This window comes from Anabrus simplex, chromosome 8 (genome assembly GCF_040414725.1).
Source record: "Anabrus simplex isolate iqAnaSimp1 chromosome 8, ASM4041472v1, whole genome shotgun sequence".
Taxonomy (NCBI): domain Eukaryota; kingdom Metazoa; phylum Arthropoda; class Insecta; order Orthoptera; family Tettigoniidae; genus Anabrus; species Anabrus simplex.
This window is the reverse complement of record NC_090272.1, coordinates 222,286,532-222,298,857: the sequence shown is the minus strand read 5'-3', so window position 1 is coordinate 222,298,857 and position 12,326 is coordinate 222,286,532. Positions and strand designations below refer to the sequence as shown.

Below are 12,326 nucleotides of genomic sequence, written 5' to 3'. Positions count from 1 at the left end.
CGGCGCTACAATCATGTCAGTGTTTTCCGGGCTTGTAGGACGTGGTCCACGAGCATGTGAATATCCCGACGTTTAACAGAAGACTGCTCTCGTCATTATCAAGGGTTCCGACTGACTTCGATAGCAGTGAAGCTCTCAGTGGAATGAAGTGGTGTTGTAATTCCACATCATTATATAGTGCAGGCTACGGTACGCTGCTCGATTATTGGTCCGCCATGATGGAGGGGGGCGACGGTCTCTGATTTGCTGTTCTTTGACCAATGGTTGAAGCATTAAGGAGCCCATGTACATCGACCTGCCTTGGCGGAGACAGGCAACTGATCACCCGTTGCTTTTTCTGGTCTGCCGCGGCTATTGTGTCCTCCAGGTTTTAAAGCTTTCAGGACTGGAAACCAAGCTTTGTTTACCCGTTCAGATTCCTTCTTACGGTTGAAGTTTCCCTCTTATACTGGTTTGTGACTGACTTGCCCTACGTCAGCACCTCCAGACCCGCGCAGCACTTTGTGAAGGAGTTGGAGTACCTTTGGGTGATGTGTGCGGGGATGGGCAGGATGTTCCTGTTCCTGACTCTCCGAGAGCTTGGTAAATCGGGATGCTAGGTAATGAGGTGTAGACGTTCTCAGGATATTGTCTGCTTGATACTAGGCATGAAGTTGCCTTCTCGTTTGGAACTTTAGCATTGACAGTTTGTTAACATATGGAGTGATATTATGTTGACTCGGTTTTACACTGAAGATGAAACGAATGCAGACGTTTTGAACTTTCTGTAATTTACTGGCTAACTGCGAGTGAACGTCACTGTATACATTATTAGAGTTTTGACTAGGTTAATTTCTGTTGCAAGAGGTGTATTTAAAAAAATCTTTGTAACGGATGGAGGGATCGATACACTCTTGAACAACTAAATTTTACATGCTCTCCCCACTAGAGGTCTTCATCAAACATATATCCAAGATTGTTTTTACTGTTTTACTCAGTGCAACGTAAGTGTCATATAACACAACATCAGGTAGGTTCCCACATCTAATATAAATTACAGTTTTTTGCTGACGTATTATAATGATCAGAGTTTCTTCAGGGTTGATTTTGAGTCCATTTTGTATAGTCCAATTGCAAAGCCATAGCAGTTCAGAATTGAGTTCTAGTATGGTTTCCGAGATGTTATATGGGTCAGAGTATTTGTAAACCTACAGATCATTGGCATATAAATATGGTAACTAGAAGCTGTTACTGAATTATAAAGTCACTGATTAAGATAGAAAATAATAATGGGCCCAGCATGGGACCTTGAGGAACTTCAGATTTACTTCACTCCAGGAAGATGAACTATTGCCCAAAATTACTCTCTGATGTCTATTTATGTGGTTAGAACAGAACCGCACCGTATGTAGATGGGAGACTTCTGTATGTATACATCTATACCAGTGTTTGTCTACACCGGCCAGCTAGATATTCTCCTGAAATTCTCCATTCGAAATTTAGTTGGCTGTCCCACGGTAAATATCAGAAGAGATTATACGAACTCTGAAAAGAAGCGGAGCTATTTCTACCTGATAAAAAAGTGGCCTGCTTCATTAATTCCAGGATATTGTAATGGTTATGGCGTCCGCCATGCCAATTCACTACGCACCGGGGGCGTCATCGTATCGGCCCCACCCCCCTTACGCTCGAGCGCGCCAATCATGAGCAACACTTGGTGCTAGGCCGGCCCTCTCGCCTCCGTCCGCGGTCCCACAGCAGAGGACGACGGAAATTACTCGACTATTAATCTGGAGTCTTCTATCTCGCGAGGTTCCTGGATACATCTAGGATCCGGACTGTTCTGGAAGGCCCAGAGCAGGTATATATGGAGAGGAGTAACTTGGAGTGACCGTCAGTGAGAGTAGTTAGTGAGTGAGTGAGCGAGAGCGAGACTGAGTTCGCTGGTGTGAGTTAGCGAAGAGCGCAGTCAGTGATAGCTTGGGCTGAGATGTCAGCCTGATAGAGTGTCTGCCTGTTGGAGCCGAGGACTCGTTCCTGTTTCCCTGATGTCGCGCGCGCGCGCGCGCGCGCGCGTGTGTGTGTGTGTGTGTGTGTGTGTGTGTGTGTGTCATTGTAGATGGGACATGAGAAACTAAGAGAGAGAGCGCGAACCGTGTAAGTGTGTAACCGTGTGCTTGTGTAGGTTGTGGCTCGGCTATTGTCTGTGTGTGTGGGTAAATCTGTAATTGTAGTGCTTAGTTAATAAATCTTAGAAATAGGACGTTACCAGGTTCTGTACTCACTTATTTACTTATGTACCCCGCCAACACGTTACAATATGAAATGAGAAGTCATCCCAGCACACTCCACTGATATATTTTCTTACATAAATAGGCTAAATTTAAAATTTCAACATCTAGACACAACGATATTTTAAATCCCGAAGTCGAATCATTCAAAGTGAAACTCAAGTTCAGGCTTCATAAAATCGCAGAAGGAAATTATGAAACATTCCACTCTTACTCAGATTATATTGTAGAGGCAGATTAATGCATCCCAATTAAAGGTGTGTGGTTGTTGTTTTTGTTGTTGTTTGAAAAGTAATTTCCCGAATATGAGGATATTAAATTTAGCCATAGACGTCCAAGGGAGATTCAGTTCACTCTGCCATCTAGTAGGCCTAGAGTCAATCGGAACGTTGAAATTGATGAGCAAGCAGCCAGATGAAGTCAAACCAAACTCTTTGCACACAGTGGCTGGGGCCATACCATTAATAATAATAATAATAATAATAATAATAATAATAATAATAATAATAATAATAATAATAATAATAATAATAATAATAATACGAGGGTCGAGTCATAAGTCATGGCAACTATCTTTTTCTCGCCAACAGGAGACAACACGGAAAATCTAAGATATGCATTTGGAAATATAGAGCATGTACTTATGCATAGTGCCTGAAGACAAATTCTGACTTCAGGAGATTCTCGTAGGAAAGTGACAGAACACAGGCCATTTGTAAACATTGTTTTATTATGGTCCAGACAGCAAATACATAAGACTGCGTACAAATGACAGGTCTCCACTGGTTGCAGACCTTCGAAATAATCACCCAAGGTTTTCACTGTGCGTTTCCAGCGGTGAGGCAGGCGCTGAATACCATTCGCTGCATGTGTATCGCTAACGTGTGACACCTCTCTCCGAAACGCTGTTACGATGTCTTCTTTGTTAGCAAACTGTTGTCAACGTAATGGCTTCCTGACTTTGGGGATTAGAGCATAGTCACGTGGGCTCAGATCAGGCGAATAAGGCGGGCGTGGAAGAACCTCCCATCCCCACCGTTGTAAGCGACGCCGAACGATGACTGCTGTGTGAGCTGTCCACCTACCCACTCCACTCCACTCCACTCCACTCCACTCCACTCCACTCCACTCCACTCCACTCCACCCACCTTGCCACTCCTCTGTAGGGCATGGTATACACACCTAATGCTTCCCGCAGCTCTGCGTGGCATTGGTGTGCATTTCTGCCGCGGAGAACTGCTATTTTGATATACGATCGTTGCTCCTGCTTGTTGTCCTCCATTTTGTGTCGCTCTCACTCACACACTGAACTTGGGGGCATGCTTAGACCCACACTGTTGTTTACCTATACCATCTATTGGCATCATACGCAAGTACATACCGTACGTTTCCGAATGCATATCTTAGATTTTCCGCGTTGTCTCCTGTTCGCGAGAAAAAAAAGTTGCCTTGACTTATGACTCGACGTACGTAATAATAATAATATGGAAAATCATGAGTAGAATGTGCGCGCATACTCCGCGCGCCCTTATTTTAGGATAAGAAATTTTTAAAAAATTGCCTGTAATTTGTGTTTTATTTACAAGAAATAAATCCAACATAATTATGTACATTTGTTTTGAGAAACGTATCATGATCTTCACATGCTGTTGCATAGTATCTGGGACTTTTTTTTTTGCTAGGGGCTTTACGTCGCACCGACACAGATAGGTCTTATGGCGACGATGGGATAGGAAAGGCCTAGGAGTTGGAAGGAAGCGGCCGTGGCCTTAATTAAGGTACAGCCCCAGCATTTGCCTGGTGTGAAAATGGGAAACCACGGAAAACCATCTTCAGGGCTGCCGATAGTGGGATTCGAACCTACTATCTCCCGGATGCAAGCTCACAGCCGCGCGCCTCTACGCGCACGGCCAACTCGCCCGGTATCTGGGACTCTATCCACAATAGGAAAAAAAGTGATGGTACGGCCCACGGCAGAGTGCATTTATTGCTTCTTCTTCTTCTGGGTAGTTTATTGGACTACGCTCATAACGCTACGACCAATTGCGTTATCTCTTTTTGTTTTCGTACATTCATTACAATACAGGTGAAACTAGCAGATTACAAATATCAGGGGAAGGCAGGCAAACCGCATGACAATTCTGATCAGCGGGTTGCATACCCAACGTCCAGTGATTTTCTTCATTAAATTCGGGGGGAAAATGGGCGGAGTATTCGCGTACATACAATATCCAACTTTATAACTCCATTTTAGAGGAAAATTCACTTATCCCGAGTATCAACTACTAAGAGATTAAATTCGGGCATGTTTGTGTCATTTACATTATTAGCTACCTACTAGTAATGTTTTACTCTAATGAACAGTGTTATTATTATTATTTACCCTAATCCTGTTTAAAATGCAGAAATAGTCTTTTTTTCACACTCTGAAGTTATATTTAATAATGGTTTATGTCAGTGCTTAGTTTCAAAAATGTTAGGTGCCGGAGCGTATACCGACATGTTTTTGCCCTCTTTTAAACCATATACCCCCGACACACACACACACACACACACACACACACACACACACACACACACGCTATAAGTCACAAGTTTCGGTGTTTGAAAATTTTTGATAAAACTTACAATGAAATATCATTTTTTACAAAATACACTTTTGAAATTCAGGTTTTAAAAACATAATGTCTTATAATTAATCGAAACAATAAAACCACAAGATTTAATATAAACACCGGGTGGTATGTTTATATTCTTCAGTCAGATTTTGTCGTAACTTTTATAATAGTGAGTGAAAAATAAGTCACAAGTATACAGGCAATAAATAAATAAATAAATAAATAAGTAAGCTCCTAAATGTAACCAATGGAATAAAAAAATTCATGACATTTTAAAACTTTTTACTATTTAATCACTACAAAGCTACATTTTCTTGTGTATGAATTATAAATGTCTTTGATTGATTTTAATAATCTATCCTTAATCATTGTCCCCTGGTACTCTGGCACATTCCTTCTCTAGGTCTATTAAACATAAGCATAAATGACGATTTCTCTCGTAGCATTTTTGAATTACCTGGCACATACTGAAAATATGATCCTGACAGCCATATGTTATTCTGTGTGACTAAATGAGAGCAATGTATCACCTGTTTCTCATGAAGTGAATGATACGATACAGTGCTAATGCGCTTATACATAGTGTCTGAGCATGGACTCCCCAGTTTTCCCTATCAGTTTGCGAAGTACGCTATTTATCGTAGAGACTTTGTGTTTGGTTTCATACAGTGTGTCTTGTAAGATAGGATGCAATCCAAAGTTTGTGCTGTCAGGCAGACATGATCAGCATAGATGAACTTTTTGGTATACGGAAATGTACTTTGATCATTGATGTACACCAGGGCTATCCAGCCTTTTCATGTACTGAGGCGCACCTGACTTTTGGATGTGGAGGCGCGGGCGCCGTTCGATTATTACAATAATTATATTAATAATAAATATAAAAACAAGTATGCTAATATTGACTGAGTACTTTTAAAGATTTATAGATAACTGGCACACTGCTTCTTGTCACGTTACAATCGGAATTGAACTGAGGACTCCGTGAAACTATGTACCTGTTCCACAGCACATGTTTCGTAAAAGTGTTGAGAAGGAAGGATTGATAAAATATTCACAATGCGATCGTTTCCTGGAAGGTTTTGTAACTGGCAAAAGCCGTCACCTCATCCCTCAGTCTTTCTCTAAAACGCCTGACACTCAATAGGAAGCAGAGATTGAAATGCACGGAGCCGTCAGAGTTACACGGTGAACTCTATTTCTAAATCACGTAACGCCGGAGAAAATACTCTGAAGTAGGATGTGGTCTCTGGAATGAGTATAGCTAAAACTACGAAGAGAAACAGGAGAATCACAATTGTTCGCATGCCGGGGGAAATTTAACGATCACTTCTGTGTTCAAAAATAATCCTAAACTTTTAACTGTTGATGGAATTAAGTCTGCATTTGGAGAGTGCAAAAAATGTATACTCCGGGCGCCACGTTGGACAAGCCTGGTGTACACATTAAATAGCAAAGGTGAAAGAACACGGCCCTGAACTAATAATTGTAATTAATTATAAAATATGCCAGCCCCTTGTCTCTTGTCCGCAGGCCACGGTTTCGATTCCCGGCCAGGTCAGGGATTTTTACCTGCATCGTCGTGCTGACCAGACGACACCACGTAATCTGCAGGACTTCGGGCTTAGCAGCGGTCACTTAGGAGGCTAAGTCCTCGACATGATGTTTGCTTTGGTTTCATTATAAAATGAAAATGAAAATACACGGCCTGTTTCCAGTCATTCGACAGGAATGGAATGAATGAAGCCCCCATCTAACGGCAAGGATAGGAAATGTGCCGCCTGCCGAAGCCTGTCGCACTCCTCTGGGGCAATGATAAATGAGTGACAGATGAAATGAAATGTTAATGGAGAGTGTTGCTGGAACGAAAGATGACAGGAAAAAACCGGAGTACCCGGAGAAAAACCTGTCCTGCCTCCGTTTTGTTCAACACAAATCTCATATAGAGTGACTGGGATTTGAACCATTGTATTATCCAGTGGTAAGAGGCCGGCACGCTACTGCCTGAGCCACGAAGGCTTCTTAATTATAAAATATAATGGTGAAAATTTGAGTCAAGATGTTGGCAAATCTGTTCCAAACAAGTTATATTATTTTGTAGGTGGTTTGGCAGTCGCAGTGCCAGGAGAGCTGATGGGCTACTGGGAAGCGTTCCAGAAATACAAGAGTGGTAATGTCAGGTGGGAAGAACTGATAGAGCCCACCATTAAGCTGTGTATAGAAGGCGTAGAGGTTACTCCGTACCTGGAGGCTGTCCTCCGGAATAACGAGAAGGAGATTATGGCCAGCGATTCCATGAGGTGAGTAGTAACAAGAACACAGTTTTTATTTTATGGCCGGCCGAGTTGGCCGTGCGCTTCGGAGCGCGCAGCTATGAGCTCGCATCAGTGGGTTCAAACCCCACTGTCGGCAGCCCTGAATATGGTTATCCGTGGTTTCCCATTTTCACACCAGGCAAATGCTGGGGCTGTACCTTAATTAAGGCCACGGCCGCTTCCTTCCCATTCCTCGGCCTTTCCTGTCCCATCGTCGCCATAAGACCTATCTGTGTCGGTGCGACGTTAAGCAAATAGAAAAAAAAGAAAAAGAATTATGTAATACTTCATCTCATGCAGAGGCTGTCTTGCGACAAACTATACTTATATATTCATTTTTAATTTTTTTTTTTTGCAAGTTGCTTTACGTCGCACCGACACAGATAGGTTTTATGGCGACGATGTAATAGGAAAGGGATAGGAGTAGGTAGGAAGCGTCCGTGGCCTTAATTAAGGTACAGCCCCAGCATTTGCCTGGTGTGAAAATGAAAAACCACGGAAAACCGTCTTCAGGGCTGCCGACAGTGGAGTTCGAACCCCCTATCTCCCGAATACTGGAAACTGGCCGCATTTAAGCGACTGCAGCTATCGAGCTCGGTATATTTTATGTTATTTTATTCATTCTTAGAAGAGAAATAGATATACTTCAGAAATGTAGATGGTAACCTTATTGTAACAATGATTTCTTATCATCATGATAGCAATTTCCGCTAACGGTGTAACTGACAGAGACACTCGTGATTGTAGCGGGAGATCTTAATTTATCAAATGTCAATTGAGAAGGTAATGCGAACGACAGGAAGCATGGCCAACAGATAGCTAATAAGTTAATATGGGAAGAACAGCTGAATCAGTAAGTGACGGAACCAACCAGAGGGAAGTATATTCTGGACGTGGTGCTAGTAAAACCAGATGAGCTCTATAGAGAAACCGAAGTAATAGGCGGTATTAGTGATCATGAAGCTGTTTTTATCGTAGTTAAAAATAAATGTGATAGGAAGTAGGACCGTTAGGTAGTACCATACGGCTGATAAAACAGGCATGAGGGAATTTTAAAAAAGTAGCTATGATCGGTGGAAAACGGTAAATAAGAATGTCAACAGGCTCTGGGATGGGTTTAAAGCAATTATTGAGGAATTTGAAAATAGGTTTGTACCTTTAAGGGTGGTAAGAAATGGTAAAGACCCACTAAATTATAACAGAAAAGTAAAGAGACTAAGACGAAGGTGCAGGTTGGTAAGAAATAGAAATGATTGTGGAAGTAAGGAGAAATTGAAGAAGCATACTAGGAAATTGTCGACGACTAAACACTTTCTTGCAATCTCAGATTTCTGCTGAACAAGCAGGTTTTGTGGCAGGTAAAGGTACACGAGAGTCAATAACCCCTTATAGGTTGGTGGCTAAATATTTAGCCACCCCGTATAAAGGTCCATATTGTTAACAAATTGCCATGAAATTGGTCTTTATCACCATAAGCCACGTGCCTGAACGGATAGTGGCTAAATAGTAAGCCACAAAGAAGATTATGAAGGCTGTGAAAGCAATTGGGTTTGGAATACGATCGAAGTGGCTAAGGATATTGCCCCTATCCATTGAGGTCCCATGGGAAAACGTGGTTATGCTGTATTGGAGAGAATTCGATGTTGTTTTTCTAGCAAACAGAATTTGAATTGCTAGTGGTGGCTATATCAGTGTCTAAAGCTGATATTCAGACTGCCAACGGTTAGCAGATCTCTTCACAAGTACATTATTTTATGAAGTTGTTTTGTTGACGTTGCGCCAAACAATACTACGCTTGCCAACTAATTATTTTACATTATAAAGGAAACACTTACAGTTATAGAATAGTGTGAGGTAGAAATGCACATAGAAACAAACATATATGTAACCAATATACGACTTTAGTATGGGAAATTATCCGCTCAGATAATATTACCGCCTTTATCCCAGTTGGCAAGTGACGAAACATAACCTCACTTTTAACCGTAGGCCTGGGCCTATGTTCATGCTATAAATGATAACTATTACAGCATCCAGCTGCCATAAAACATCTGTCTAACCGTATTTTATTATCGGTGTTTCGAGATACGGTACGTCATGGCGAAGTACATCGACGCAAATAAGATGTCGGCAGACGAGCTATTCGACTTACTAGACGCTGTTTCAGCAGATCAAGCATACGACTCCGAGGAAGGTGGGGATAGTGATGCTGAAGATTCTCTTGCATACAGAACTCGGGTGATGGATATATCTACTCGTTTTAAAAGCAGCAATGATTCTGTATTGCATGATAATGTGTCAGAGATTGAATCAGCTGATCCCATGGATACTGATGACATTGGCATATAAGATGATCCTGAAAATTCTCCTAGTCTGTCATCAGGGTTCATAAGCTATATAAGTAGCCACCATCCACGTACAGAAAGTTGTGGGTCAGAATGGATCTATTTTTACTCGTATATAACAAATTTAGGAGCAAATTGCCTTAAAAACTGTCCTAACCTATTCGTTTGCAAGTCAGGATTAAAAGAAACATAAAAAATATACTCATAACCAACAAAAAATCCTGCCTTATAAAGGGATAACAAACATGAGGCAGATAATTGAAAAATGCCGCGAGTTCTGTGTCCCTGCCTATATTTGTTTCCTCGATTGTAAAAAAAGGCCTTCGACTGTGTCAAGTGGGACAAGTTGTGGGAAGTGCTCAATGAATGTGGAGTCCCAAAACACTTAACGTCATTATTGAAAGGTCTTTATAACAGTCATAATGCAATGAATGCTCAGAAGTTTTCATTGTGACAAATGGAGTCAGACAAGGTTGCATATTGTCACCCCAACTCTACAATATCTACGCAGAGTATGTAACGAGAAGAGCACTGGATGGCTGGGATACTGGAATTTCAATCGGTGGTAGGAAAATCAGTGGTGTAGGGGTAGCGTGCCTGCCTCTTACCCGGAGGCCCCGGGTTCGATTCCCAGCCAGGTCAGGGATTTTTACCTGGACCTGAGGGCTGGTTCGAGGTCCACTCAGCCTACGTGATTAGAATTGAGGAGCTATCTGACGGTGAGATAGCGGACCCGGTTTCGAAAGCCAAGAATAACGGCCGAGAGGAATCGTCGTGCTGACCACACGACACCTCGCAATCTGCAGGCTTTCAGGCTGAGCAGCGGTCGCTTGGTAGGCCAAGGCCCTTCAAGGGCTGTAGCGCCACGGGGTCTTGGTTGGTTGGTTGGTTGGTTGGTTGGTTGGTTGGTTGGTTTTGGTAGGAAAATCAACAATTTACGCTTCGCTGATGATACTACACTCATTGCAGGAACTGGACAAGATCTTGGTGAATTGCTCTCTATAGTGACAAACATTAGTTCGGATTTTGGTCTAGAAATTAACATGAAAAAGATCAAACTAATGGTTATCAACCGACAAAGTCAAATCACAATCCAAATAACAGGATGCCTGAAAGATCTGGAGTTGGTGAATGATTGTGTATATCTGGGCTCCATAATCAGTAACACTGGAAATTGTGATAAAGAAATATAACGACGGATTGTCCTAGGTCATGCCGCAATGGTTAAACTTACAAAGATCTGGCAGAACCGGGCATTATCCAAAACAGTGAAAATATGAATGGTGGAATCACTGGTGTTTTCTCTTTTCCTGTACGATTGTGAGACCTGAACTCTGAAGACTAGTGACAAGAACCGAATAGATGCCTTTGAGATGTAGTGTTGGCGGAAAATGCTCCGTATACCATGGACAGAAAGAAGAACAAATGCCTCCGTTATAGAAGAACTGAACATCACAAAACGTTTATCTTCCCGCGTTAGTGAAAGTTACCTCCAGTTCCTGGGACACATTTTGGGGAGACAATTTGGAAAATACCATTCTACAAGGCAAAATTGAAGGCACCAGAGCAAGAGGCAGAACAACAAGTAGATGGTTAGACCAAGCAAAGAAGATCACCGGTCTACCTCTTCACGATATCTTAAGAAGAGCTGAAGACCGCTCAGGATGGAAAAATCTCGTTAAGGATGCAGTTACTAATGAAGTGAAGAGATGTGGTCACGACGCTCAGCAATGAGTAAACCGACTGATTATGATGATGACTAGGAAATTGAATCTAGCCAAGAAATCAGCTAAGTATAACATGTTGGCAAGCATAATTGACAGTCATACAAATTTTAGTGAAAAATGGAAGGGTAGTACATCATGGCATAAACAGGTCCCAAGAAATACATTCTAGGAATCATCGATAAACAAGGGGAGTTTGTATGCGAGGATCTTCAGAAGGCAGAAGTATTCAGTCAGCAGTATGTAAAGATTATTGGTTACAAGTATAATGTCCAGATAGAGAAGGCGACTAATACTCAAGAAGTATTTTTTTAATTACATCTGTTTCCAAAAAATGGCGGTAAGAACAGGAATTGTTCCCCTCGCTCCAATCATCAGACCCACTATGTCGATTTCCTCTAGCTGGTATTTCTCCCTGTAGTAAGAAATTGTTGGTAGGCAAATATTCCTCTTCTCGAGGCTGACATTTGAGGGCTGTGACTTATGGCTTTCAAAGCGGACATTGGGGTCGATGATGTAACATCTCTTCTTATTCTTGAAGGTAATGATGTCGATCCGTCTGTGACTTCCATTGTCCACTAAGCCATGAACCTCTTCAAATACCTGGAAACCACTGGCACAATTAACGAGCGGATGCTATTATGACGCGTATTCCTTAAAAGCTCACCGTAAGGACAAGATCGCAGAACATGCGCAAGAGTTTCAATCTCCTTGAGGCTGCTGAATTGTTTGCTGTCGTTTTAATTGCCTCACGCCATTCATTACATGACAAGACTTGATGGTCTCGAATCCAGGACACCTCGTCCTTTCTGCTGCAAGTTACACCACTCACTGACTGACCTTTCTCTCTGTGCTCTTCTCACTTTTCTGTCATCAGTTATTTCTAGGCGAGGATGTAACAAATTGTCAGATGGAGAGACATTGAGAGATTGTAGTGAGAGTTATTTCTTCTTCCAGATTTCTTGTAGCATGGATGTATACGTCACCTGAGCTTAACAGTACCTTACAGATGTTAATATGCTGAAGATGCTCTTCCCAAGTGGCACAGAAGAGT

General features: G+C 42.0%; 1 protein-coding gene across 4 annotated transcripts in view; it reads left to right on the top strand.

Annotated features, from left to right (window-relative positions):
- The window catches only part of LOC136879011 (scoloptoxin SSD14), a 300,668-nt gene that overhangs the window by 228,482 nt on the left and 59,860 nt on the right, over positions 1 to 12,326 (top strand). For all 4 annotated transcript variants that reach the window (XM_067152702.2, XM_067152701.2, XM_067152704.2 and 1 more), the window contains one exon: positions 6,990 to 7,188. In XM_067152702.2, coding sequence (XP_067008803.2) covers positions 6,990 to 7,188 — 199 coding nt within the window. The remainder of the gene's footprint in view (positions 1 to 6,989; positions 7,189 to 12,326) is intronic.